We start from the raw sequence: 12,818 nt of genomic DNA, 5'->3' as shown, positions 1-12,818 counted from the left end.
GAAGGTTTTCCCCAGAAAGCATATGAAGAGAGAACTGTACTATGTACAGACTAGTTTACCAGCTAAGAAATGCTTCAGTAAATATCTGAAGGCCAAACTCAAGATGACATTAAATGCACCTTTATATTTCAGATATTAAAAAATGCAAATAGCATCAGCCAGCACCAACGAAGAATTTCTTCCTCAAAGCAAATCCTAGCTTCAGAAAAATTCCTGAAACAAAGCAGGGGAGTAATGAGTTAATTTCCCAGCTTTATGCCTGTTCATCTCAATAACTGGGATCCTTCCACCATACATATTTTAAAAATGCAAATAAAATGTTAAAGATATCTTTACAAATTGCATTTAACACCCATTCTTCCTATGTATCAGAGAAGGGGAGAGAGTATAATCCCCTCTTGCAAGGCTGTATTTCACATCTCTGGAACAGCGATGTAACATAGATTATAGTGCCTGGAATGATTTACTAACATAAGATGTGTTTGCAAAGTTTGTTGAAGGAGATTAGACAGTGTACAAATTAATCATAAGCCATATCCATGTAATACCACAGGATTTTATCTACTATATAAAGGGCACATTAAGCAATATTTGAAAGCAAAATCTCTGCATTTCAGCCAGTTTTGAGGTAGTTGCATATCTGGGGGGAAACAATACTTTTAAAAAAAAAACTTTTTAAAAATCTACACAATGAATTAACTTTGCAATAATTGAATGTGTTCAATTGTGTCTGGTGGCAAACCTAGCTGATCTACTAAATTGATAGTTTTTTCTTTTAGCCAACTAAACACTGGCTTTTTGGAATCAGTGCCACCTTTTCTCCTTCTGCAACATTCTTCTTGGAAGGATCCAGTCCTGCTATCATTTCTGCAACACTGTCCACTAAACTCAATGCCGTTTTCAGAGCTTCTTCCACCTGTAGTTCCATCATGCTGTTTCTCAGGTAAGAGGGCGTGACCAAGGTCCATGTCCTCAATAGTATCCAGCAAGTCTTCAACATGGGGCTGCAGGTGGGTAGAGTTAAGACTTCTAAACACAGATTCTTCGTATTTTCCCAGTTCGTTCAGCAGGTCAGTTACCTCGCTCAGCACTCCAGAACTGCATCCATTGTGCTGACACCAGAATGAAAGAGCACTATAAAAACAAAGTTAAAAATGGATCTTGCATGAGACCACATGTAAATAAGAAGACAGCTTTTTTAAAAAACTTTATCCCCCTCCCATATTTATTCTCATTCACAAAGGGCAACTGAGCAGAACATTAACCTAGAATAGTTTTGTATTCCAATTTGGAGCGCCATATAAGAAATCTAGAAATCGCCATGGCACCAATCAAATAACTTTTTTCTAGTACGATGTATCATTTCCTGCTTTCTATCTAGCAAATGCCTGATACTCATTATAATGGAATCAAGTTCCTACCGCCCATGGTGGTTGAGGGGGGGAAATCAAGAGACAGGAGACAGTCTTTGCTCAGAAATGGCCGGCATGGAGTACAGTGGTACCTCTAGTTCGTTCCGGAGGTCCGTTCTTAACCTGAAACTGTTCTTAACTAGAGGCGTGCTTTTGCTAATGGGGCCTCTTGCTGCCGCTGCGCTGCTGGCACACGATTTCCGTTCTCATCCTGGGGCAAAGTTCTCAACTCAAGGTAACTCTTCCAGGTTAGCAGAGTTTGTAACCTGAGGCATTTGTAACTTGAGATACCACTGTAGTCTGAAAATTTCCTCCTTCCACAGTGCATCCTATAAGGCACCTTCAATGGAGGTCTACATGGAAGAGGCTGCCTCCGGGTTTCGTAGCAGCACGGAGAGAGAAGTTGGCTGTAGCTTTCAAATGCTACAAACCAATCGGACTACTGTTGCCATCTTTTTCTGTTCTCCAGTAGCTCAAGTTCAACAGAGTGTGAAATTGTATCAGGACAAGTGGCTATATTAAGGGGTGGGGAGCCTTTTTGGCTTCACAGGAGAGATCCTTATCTGTCCTCCTGTCAATCACCGAACATCACAACGGCATCAGGTGATCTGGTGACAAGTCCCATTGTCAGAACTTCAAAGTAACCTGCAGGCAGCAAGGTTCTGGTAAGATGGAAGGGGATTCTGTTAGCATGAATTTCAATGCAAAACCCTTCTTAATCGTGAAGAGGTTTACATTAAATCCTACGAAACTGAGTAGGATTTAACGCTCCCCCCCCCCAATCAGCAAAGTGTTAAATCTTGCTTTGCTGGCTGCGCACCCCAGTTCCCTGCAGGATGTGACGATAAAGAATGAATAAAAAGTTAAGTGTTCATAATTTAAATGGGCACTATATTAGCAGAGGATATTAATAGATATATTTCTCTGGTGGAGGTCTGCTATCAATTTAACAACTTGTACAATTAATTTCCATTCCTTTTTTTAAAATGCTGCTTTACTCCATACCTTATGGTTCCTTTGAGTTGGCCACATGAGATCATCTTCCTTGCTGCTTCTTTATACCCCTGATTAAAACCCTCTTGAACTGTCAGCAGTTTTCCAGCTTCTGCTCCCTCCCTATAGCCTTCCTTTGAGCAAAGAGATCAAAATCACATTAACAACTAGAACGTTAAAAAAAAACCAGTACAGTACTCATCGGTATCTGCCTGGCTTATTCAAATAAGCCATCATGAAATGAGGTCCACCTGCAATTATAAAAATGTTTGCTCTAGAGGTGTGGCTTACACATAATAGGTGTGCCAATCATGTAGCTTTAAAAAGTCAGCCTCATCATGAAAAAAGTGCTTCTGGAGTAGACAGAGGATATTCGGCACAATAACAAAAGGGTGAGATCTTTTTCAGCCCTTCCAGTTGCATAGACTGAACAAATAAACAAAAAAAGAAAGAGGAAAATTGAATCTTTGATTATATAGCATGACGCAAGACAGTGCATTATTAACAGTTAAGCTATCCTTGTGAATTGTGGTTAGTTTCATCTGAAAATGACTTTCTCTGCTTAATTCCAGAACTATGTTTCTCCCAAACAGAACACTATAGCTGACCCTTAATCCTTTGATCAGCAACTCTGCAGTGAAGGCCAGTGAGCCAAGGCTCTCCCTTTCCCCCAACATGGATTATTTTCTCCCTGCAACCAATACATCCTTCCTACACCTTATTTGCCTCTGAGCTGACTGAGGTGTGTCTGAGGAGGGGGTGTGTGTGTGGACCTGCTAGTGCTATTCTGAAGGCTAATCCATCTTGGATCTCAATAGCTAATTTTTATGTCACTGATGTGGTCAATCCCCAACCCAAACCATATAATTACTTTGAGTCGTTTCTCCATGGTGCTCTTCCATTCTTTCTGAGCTATGTCCATTTCATTTGCATCTTCATCAAACACATCTTCGCTGTGCTGGCTGACTGCAGCTTGCACCCAGGACATCTTGTCTGTGCTAATAACCGTGAGGAGGGCTATGGGCAGAAGCAGCTGAAGTCTAGCAGGGTGGTAAGCTTGAGCAATCAGACTGAAACCTGCAGGGAAATGACACCTATTGAAACAAATGCTTGCATATAAAACACATCTGATAATGTGTGTATGTTGAGAATCCCCACACCCAACTTTTGCTGGTGAATAGGGTCCATGATCAGGAGCTTCCTGCAGCCAACCAGAAGCCACACTTTGGAAGTCAAACGATTCGGAAGTCGAACAGACTTCTGGAACGGATTCTGTTCGACTTCCGAGGTATAGCTGTATACTTTTATTAACTCCTCTCTTCAAGGAACAGAGAAAAAGGCAATGGAACTTAAAACCTTCACACTCCTTGCAGGGTCACAACAGACTTTGTGTTGATCAAAACCATGACTTACGAGGCAGCTTGTTTGTGAGCTGCACTATTGGCAGGATGAGGGAGGGGAGAATAAAGTGTTTTCTGAAGAAATGGCCACCAGCAGCCCAACTTTGTCACTTTTGAGGTAGCAGATACTCCCAACTGCTGTGTCTTCATACCCCAAGAGAAGCTTTGTAATACATTAAAGACTAACAGAATTTATTATGACAGATGCGTTTGCGGAATACAGCCAACCTTATCTGATGCATGGAAGTCTCATTCTCAGCTGACATATGGGAAAAGAGAAAATAAATAGGAAACAAGAGGTCCAAAAGTTCATGGATTTCATGCCCCCCCCCCAACATATCCAGGTGTAACAGCTAAGAAGAACAATTCATTGCGCTGTTGCAGTGGGCTCCATCTGGGAAATTTATAGCAGAGTAAATCTGTCAGCATTTAATGTACCAAAATGTGTTCTTGTTTTTTAAACGGGTTTCCAAGGGTTTCCAGAGGTTTATAGGGTGTTTGCTGGCTTTTCCAAATCTATGCAATTTCACATAACCCCTGAGTAAATGGGTAGTTTCCTGTAGTACATATAGCAAAACTTTTTTTTTAAAGGATTGAGAGACTAGTGCAGAACAAATAAAGGTTCTTCAATATTCTCTCACTCTCTCTATAATAATAATTTTTTTATTTATACCCCTCCCATCTGGCTGGGTTTTCCTAGCCACTCTGGGCAGCTTAGATAAAATAAGTGTACAGTGGAGATATAGAGAAAGTCAGTATGGAAGTTAATTTGCAGGTGTAGCAAAAGTCAGTGTGAATGTTAATTATCCACTGCATGATTCATTTTATTGTTCCCAATTGGGTTGGGTTTTTTTGCCAGTAGTTAACCTGACTTCCTCTTGGATCAACTGTCCAATTTACTGTTACAGGTGAAAGGGACTCTTTTCTGTTTAGCTAAGTGTAGCAGAGTGGAAAAATAGTATTTTCTTCAGTATGCTCCAGTTGCTCCAGTTTATTAAGACATTTCCCCACCACCAGCAGGAATTTCAGGAGCAATTTCCTGGCAATTTAAGGAGAGCCTACCCAAAAGATTAGTGTTTCCTAGCAACAAGTTAGGAGCATCTGGATTGATATCGATTTTTTGTTACTATTACATCATTTTGATGTTTTTATTCTCAAAACCCTGTGCTGGGATATTTAAAGGACAGAACACAATGATTATCAGCAGCTAAAAAATCTATAGCTTTATAGCACTTACTGTCCTTGAACTTCAGTCCAGTCTTATGCGTGTTTACTGAAAGCTTGCTTACTTGGAAGACCGACTAAACATGTTGGGCCAGTCTTTAGTCGGTCTTCCAGGTAAGCAAGCAAGCTAATGTGACAATCACAGAGGACAAGCCTGGGTCAAGGTTAGTTACTGTCTGAGACAAGGCAAGGATATTCCTGTGCAAATTAAGAATATGCTCAAGAATCCCTTTCAATTCACCAGAGTATTTTAGGCATACATTTGGTTTCGGAGGAGCTGATCATCTAAAAGCAGTAGAAGAACCTGGATTTGTACATACTGTGGTGTTTGCCACTCTTTAAGTGTGCCACCCATTAGGGGGGAACCACAGGTAATTTCTGTTCAACAATTAAAGACATGTCCAACTTCTTGTTTCTAGGTATAATAAAAATTTTATTAAGTTCTCTTGTCCAAGTTATTTGGGGAAACCTTTGTAGCTTAAACTTTGTACATGGCATTATTCATGGTGACTATACAATTATAAAACTCCTTTCTTAGGGAAACCTATTTATCTCAGTCTTTCAAAAGGACTGTTAAGATGTTAGGAAACTACCTTTTTTCCAAGTCAAACCCATTGGTCCATCTAGCTCAGAACTATCAATTATTGCAGCAGCTCTCCAGGGCAACAGACAAGCCCCACCCCACCCACCAACAATCAGTCCTGGATATGCTGGGGATTCAGCTGAGGAGCTTTCGCACGCCAAACTTATTTTATCTGACACTATCCTAATTCATATTTTGCTTCTGCCATCTGCCTTGGTGGAATTAAGGCACCTAAGCAGCGCCATTCTTCTTCCAGCAAGGAGCACAGGAACCTTCTACTTCCTGCTACCAAGAAGCCATAACAATGGTAAAGAGTGTCCGTACAACACAACAGGCTTGTAAAAAAACAAGACTTACAACACCCCCACAACTTTGCAGGATTTGAAGCCATTCCTTATTTGCAAGCCATGCAGCCTAAAATCTGAAGCTCCGGAAACCTTGCCTCTAGAAAAAGCTCTCCTTTATATAACCCACAATGTCTATGCAAGGTGTACATAATTTAAAACTAATTTCAACTCTGGTTATTCTGGTGGTTCAAGTGAACGGAGAAATAGTTCACAGAGAAACCTTTGTTTTCCAGGAGTTGCCCTCACTTTTTCCATTTCCCTCATCAATATAGAGTGACAGCTCTTGAGGGCAGCATAACAACTCTCATTTGAACACAAAATGTATAAATTATGCACCTGTCATTTTCTTGAGGGCGGAGAGGCATTTCCACTGAATGGTGTTGCTAAACTGCAGTCAATTCCTAGCATTATGATTCACTCTTTATTTTATAAGACTAGTGTTCAAATGTGTGTGCATATAAAATGCAACACTGTTCCAGTAATACTAAGACTCCAAATCTGTTTTTGGGGAAGAGAAGCCTGTAGCAGACAGAACTGTACCTTCATCTTTACCAGTGCAATGCATCTGGTTCCACAGTGCAACAGTTTGCTGTGCGAGAAATGACTTTGTGCCTGTGGAAGGAGCTAGTCTCAATCCTGTCCTTGACTTGTAAGTTTCATGATCCTAAAAGCTAGACATTTTCATCATCCTGTACTTTAGTTGTTGGGCTCTTGATTGTTGTTTCCTGTTCCTACTTGGGAGAGTTTTTATTTGCTTGGTCTGCCATTTGAAGAGTGGCTGTTTGTTTCGTGGTTGTAGTGTTGTTCACACCTAGAATCATAGAATCATAGAGTTGGAAGAGACCACAAGGGCCATCGAGTCCAACCCCCTGCCAAGCAGGAAACACCATCAGAGCACTCCTGACATATGGTTGTCAAGCCTCTGCTTAAAGACCTCCAAAGTAGGAGACTCCACCACACTCCTTGGCAGCAAATTCCACTGTCGAACAGCTCTTACTGTCAGGAAGTTCTTCCTAATGTTTAGGTGGAATCTTCTTTCTTGTAGTTTGGATCCATTGCTCCGTGTCCGCTTCTCCGGAGCAGCAGAAAACAACCTTTCTCCCTCCTCTATGTGACATCCTTTTATATATTTGAACATGGCTATCATATCACCCCTTAACCTCCTCTTCTCCAGGCTAAACATGCCCAGCTCCCTTAGCCGTTCCTCATAAGGCATCGTTTCCAGGCCTTTGACCATTTTGGTTGCCCTCCTCTGGACACGTTCCAGTTTGTCAGTGTCCTTCTTGAATTGTGGTGCCCAGAACTGGACACACTACTCCAGGTGTGGTCTGACCAGAGCAGAATACAGTGGCACTATTACTTCCCTTGATCTAGATGCTATACTCCTATTGATGCAGCCCAGAATTGCATTGGCTTTTTTAGCTGCCGCGTCACACTGTTGGCTCATGTCAAATTTGTGGTCAACCAAGACTCCTAGATCCTTTTCACATGTACTGCTCTCAAGCCAGGTGTCACCCATCTTGTATTTGTGCCTCTCATTTTTTTTGCCCAAGTGCAATACTTTACATTTCTCCCTGTTAAAATTCATCTTGTTTGTTTTTGTCCAGTTCTCTAATCTGTCAAGGTCGTTTTGAAGTGTGATCCTGTCCTCTGGGGTGTTAGCCACCCCTCCCAGTTTGGTGTCATCTGCAAATTTGATCAGGATGCCCTTGAGTCCATCATCCAAGTCGTTGATAAAGATGTTGAATAAGACCGGGCCCAAGACAGAACCCTGTGGCACCCCACTAGTCACTCTTCTCCAGGATGAAGAGGAACCATTGATGAGCACCCTTTGGGTTCGGTCAGTCAGCCAGTTACAAATCCACTGAGTGGTAGCATAGTCAAGACCGCATTTTACCAGCTTCTTTACAAGAATATCATGGGGCACCTTGTCAAATGCCTTGCTGAAATCAAGGTAGGCTACATCCACTGCGTTCCCTTCATCTACCAGGCTTGTAATTCTGTCAAAAAACGAGATCAGGTTAGTCTGACATGACTTATTTTTCAGAAATCCATGCTGACTATTGGTGATCACAGCATTCCTTTCTAGGTGCTCACAGACTGTTTGCTTAATGATCTGCTCCAGAATCTTCCCTGCTATTGATGTCAGACTGACTGGGCGGTAATTATTTGGGTCCTCTCTTTTCCCCTTTTTGAAAATAGGGACAACATTTGCCCTCCTCCAGTCTGCCGGGACTTCGCCTGTTCTCCAGGAATTCTCAAAGATGACTGCCAGTGGTTCTGAGATCACATCTGCCAGTTCTTTTAATACTCTTGGATGCAGTTCATCTGGCCCTGGAGACTTGAATACATCTAAACTAGCCAAATATTCTTGTACTATCTCCTTAGTTATTCTGGGCTGTGTTTCCTTTGCTGAATCATTTGCTCCAAATTCTTCAGGTCGGGCATTGTTTTCTTTATCGGAGAAGACTGAGGCAAAGAAGGCATTGAGTAGTTCAGCCCTTTCTGTGTCCCCTGTTTGCATTTCACCATCTTCTCCTCTGAGTGACCCCACAGTTTCTTTGTTCTTCCTTTTGCTACGAACATACCCATAAAAGCCTTTTTTGTTGCTTTTAACCTCTCTAGCAAGCCTGAGTTCATTCTGTGCTTTAGCTTTTCTGACTTTGTGTCTACATGTGCTGGCTATTTATTTGAATTCCTCTTTGGTGGTTTCCCCCCTTTTCCATTTTTTGTACACATCCTTTTTTTAATCTTAATTCAGTTAAAAGTTCTTTAGATAGCCACCCTGGCTTCTTTAGGCACCTTCCATGTTTCCGTCTCATTGGTATTGCCTGAAGTTGTGCTTTTAGTATCTCCCTCTTAACAAACTCCCAGCCATCATGAACTCCCTTTCCTTTTAGTATTGTTGTCCATGGGATCTCACCCAGCACTTCCCTAAGTTTTATGAAGTCGGCTTTCTTAAAGTCAAGAAATTGAGTCCTAGTATGCTTGGCTGCTCCTTTCCGCTGTATAGTAAACTTCAGAAGAGCATGATCACTCGCGCCTAATGATCCTTCCACTTCTACCCCACTAACCAGGTCATCAACATTGGTTAGGACCAGATCTAAAATGGCTGTTCCTCTTGTTGCTTCTCCCACTTTCTGGACAATGAAGTTGTCTGCAAGGCCAGTGAGGAATCTGTTTGACCTTATGCTCTTGGCTGAGTTTGACGTCCAACAAATATCCGGGTAATTGAAGTCCCCCATTACTACTATCTCCCTTCCTTTTGCATGCTTGGCCATCTGTTCCAGGAAGGCATCATCTATGTCCTCCGTTTGGCTTGGGGATCTATAGTAAACTCCCACAATGAGGTCTCTGTTATTCTTCTCTCCCTTAATTTTGACCCAAATGCTCTCACTTTGGCTTTGAGGATCTAAATCTTGGATCTCTTCACAGGTATACACATCCCTGACATATAACGCCACTCCTCCTCCTTTCTTGTCTGGTCTGTTTCTCTGAAATAGATTGTATCCCCCCATTATTACATTCCAATCGTGGGACTTATCCCACCAGGTTTCAGTGATGCCTATTATGTCATATTTAGTTTGCTGTACCAAGAGCTCAAGCTCATCTTGTTTATTTCCCATGCTTTGCGCATTAGTGTACAGACATTGAAGTCCATTAATCATTCCCCCGTGTCTCTTATTTAAGGATTTTTTCCTCCCACCACTAGGTCCGTGTGCTGTTTTCTCCATTTGGTCTATGACATTTGGATGATCATCTTCATTAATTGATAGGCTCCTACCTTCAGGAGCACTGTCTCCCTCCCCCACATTAGTCAGTTTAAAGCCCTCCTGATGAGGTTTCTGAGATTTTTGGCAAAAACATTTCTCCCAACCGTTGTGAGGTGCAGCCCATCACTTGCCAGAAGTCCATCTTCAAGAAACCTGTACAACATATGACTCAAACTAGCATGAGCTTTTTGAAGAACCAAAGGAAAGCACACTCTCTTACTCATCACAGCCTTAGGCAGCCACCTCTTCTGCCTCCCAGGAAGATCACAGCAAGGTGCCAGAGCAGATGCAGGGAACTTGCTTCCGTACCCTCTATGCATAAAAGAACCCACTGCTCCAACTGCCATTACCTGGGATTGTAGAGCTGAAAGGAGGCAATCTAAGGGCTCTGCCAGCTGCTAGGTGGCCAAGAATCACTGGATGCCTACACACATTTCCTCTCAAGAAGAAAATCTTAGCAATGTCGTACCCATCAGTCAGCAAAGGAGCAGCTTCTGAAATGCTAGCTTTCCTCTTACTTCTCCAATCCTTTTTCCTTTTGTATAGTATTTGTTAGACCATGGGTAGGTAAACTAAGGCCCGGGGGCCGGATCCAGCCCAATCGCCTTCTAAATCCAGCCCACGGACGGTCTGGGAATCAGCGTGTTTTTACATGAGTAGAATGTGTCCTTTTCTTTAAAATGCCTCTCTGGGTTATTTGTGGGGCATAGGAATTTGTTCATTTCCCCCCTCCAAAAAAATATAGTCCGGTCCCCCACAATGTCTGAGGGACAGTGGACTAGCCCCCTGCTGAATATGTTTGCTGACCCCTGTGTTAGACTGTGAACCTTCATGTAGGTTCTGTCTTCTATAAGTGTTGCATCATGTGCACGATGGGAAAATGGTGGTCTGTAGGTGGTAGGTGGAGATTGTCCCTTTTGAGCGTTGTTTAGAATTATAGCTAACTTGGCCTCTCCTTTATCCACCTCTGAGATGTGTTATCTTCCATGGTGCAACTGCACTACTGCAGGCATGTCAACAATATCCCTTTCACCAGTATACGTGGCAGGCCTTCACTGGTATATCAGTTAAAATGCAGTATACTGCTAACACAGGATGGAAAGTGTAAGACGTCAGACTGTTGCTCCTACAAATACCGGTAGTATCAGCATCAAAGTCAAGAAAAGGAAGAATAAATACACTGCCTATAGAAGACCACTTGACAATAGTGCAGATAATTGACACATGCACTTTCATGTCTACAGACGCTTCCTTAGTCACAAGATTAGTCTCTCTCTTTTCATTCCAGAGACCCCCTGCTTCAAGGGGTCCAGTTAATGCATTCTCTTTTAAGCCTGGATACCCCAGCAGTCTTTGACTCAGCGGTGGCTGGGGATACTCTTTCTCTTGGCCATCTTCTCATGGTCTGTGGTCTTCCCCACTATGGCTCTCCTTGCCCTCCCTGTATTGCTGGCACTGGAAAAAGGGAGCCAGCTGCAGCCCCAACACGGAGCCCTCTTGCTTGCTTTCCCTCAGAGTCAGTCCCCGAACACGGACCCAAGACACTTCTGGCCTCTCACCCATCAACAGACCCTACCCCACATATATAGGCACCAGGCATTGAACAGAATTGTTTGCAGCTAGCATTTCTCATGGCCCAAGGCTTGGAGACCACAGAGTGGCAGAGAGAGGGAGATGCTACTCTGCATCCTTGTAAGAACCAAAGCCAGTGCTGGATGCACTAGCACAGTATGCCCAACCAGTAAATCACGATCTACCGGTAGATCCCCAGCTGATCCAGGTAGATCCTGGTAGATCAAGAGCCTTATTGATCGTGGGTTTAAATAAAGTTTACCGAAAGTTTACAAATAAAAGCTGAATAACTCTGGGCAACCCTACGCTTAAAAAGCTCAACAACTCTGGGCAATCCACCCACCCCAAGCACACTCCTCCCCCCTCCAATGACAATGGGTAGATCACTGCCAGTTTTTTTTTTTATACTGGGAGTAGATTGCAGTCTCTTGGGAGTTGGCTGTGCCTGCAGCAGCATGTCAATATGGGAACATAGGAGGCTGCCTTATACTGGGAGCCAGGCAGGCCCTGGTCTTGCTCAGTACAGTATTGCCCAGCCTTTCTCAACCTTGAGTCCCCAGGTGCGGCCGGACTACAACTCCCATCATCCCTAGCCAGCACGGCCAGTGCCCCGGGGATGATGGGAGATGTAGTTCAAGAACACCTGGGAACCCCCGCGGCAGGAGAGACACTCCCCGCCTGAAGCCTTGGAGAGCTGCTGCTGCTGCCTAAGCTTGAGAAAGGCTGCTCTACACTGACCGGCAGCAGCAGCAGCTGCTCTCCATGGCCTCAGGCGGGGAGTCTCTCTCCTACCCCGGGGGGAGCGAAGCGGGGGCCTTCTGCCCGCAAGGCGGGTGCGCTGCCACTGGACGGCGGCCTTTAGGCTAGCCGGGGGGGGTAGTTTTCCCACCCCCTCCCCACGCCATACGGAGGCGGGGGAGTCGTTTAATGGCGGACTGGCGGTCGGAAAGGGATACCTGCCTGTCCAGTCACTGGCTCAACCGGCTGCCGTCCTGGTGCCGCCGCCCGGAGGGTCGCGGTTCCCGAGGCGAGCGGGGTAGCCGTCATTCCTGAAGGCCTCCCTGGGGGCGGGGGCTGCGGGGCTCGAGGCCTCCTCCTCCTCTCGCTCCACCCCCCGACGCCTCGTTCATTAAAACCCGGGCGATTCCCCTCCTCCTCCTCCTCCTCCTCCTCCTCCTCCCCCGGCGGCGGCGGCGCAGAGCGGCGGCTGCGGGCGGAGCCTTCGCCTGAGGCGGGAAGGCGGCTTGGCGCGCGGGGCCCCCCTTACCTCTCTCCCTCCCTCAGGACGGGCCTACGGAGCCCAGCGGCGCCTGAGGAGAAGCCGACGCCCGCCCCGCCTCAGAGAACCGCGGCCGCCTCTCCCGCCCCCGAAAGCGGCCCGGAAGGCAGCGGCGGCGTTGGCGTTGGGTTGTTTTAGGCCCCGCCTCGCCCCCTTCCTCCGCCTCGGCTGCGTCGGGAGGAGGAGCGGGAGGAGCTGGCTTCGACCAGGGCGCGCCCGCCAGCCAGCCAGAGAC

The 12,818-nt window shown here is 44.9% G+C and overlaps 1 protein-coding gene across 3 annotated transcripts in view; it reads right to left on the bottom strand.

Annotated features, from left to right (window-relative positions):
* Window positions 1-536: 536 nt before the first annotated feature.
* YAE1 (YAE1 maturation factor of ABCE1) overlaps window positions 537-12,818 on the bottom strand; it is a 131,189-nt gene continuing 118,907 nt past the window's right edge. Inside the window, exons 1-4 of one of the 3 annotated variants that reach the window (XM_082192911.1) lie at window positions 12,572-12,710; window positions 3,277-3,482; window positions 2,418-2,539; window positions 537-1,134 (exon numbers count right to left, since the gene is read on the bottom strand). In XM_082192911.1, the coding sequence (XP_082049037.1) occupies window positions 696-1,134; window positions 2,418-2,539; window positions 3,277-3,393 (678 nt within the window). In that variant the 5' untranslated portion in view covers window positions 3,394-3,482; window positions 12,572-12,710 and the 3' untranslated portion in view covers window positions 537-695. Of the gene's footprint in view, window positions 1,135-2,417; window positions 2,540-3,276; window positions 3,483-12,260; window positions 12,350-12,571; window positions 12,711-12,818 lie in introns of those variants that run through there. The other 2 variants (XM_082192910.1, XM_082192909.1) reach the window with 2 other exon arrangements.

The sequence above is a fragment of the Podarcis vaucheri genome (assembly GCF_965113315.1).
Source record: "Podarcis vaucheri genome assembly, chromosome: 12".
Taxonomy (NCBI): domain Eukaryota; kingdom Metazoa; phylum Chordata; class Lepidosauria; order Squamata; family Lacertidae; genus Podarcis; species Podarcis vaucheri.
The sequence above is the reverse complement of the archived record's forward strand: the minus strand, read 5'-3'. Positions and strand labels throughout refer to the sequence as shown.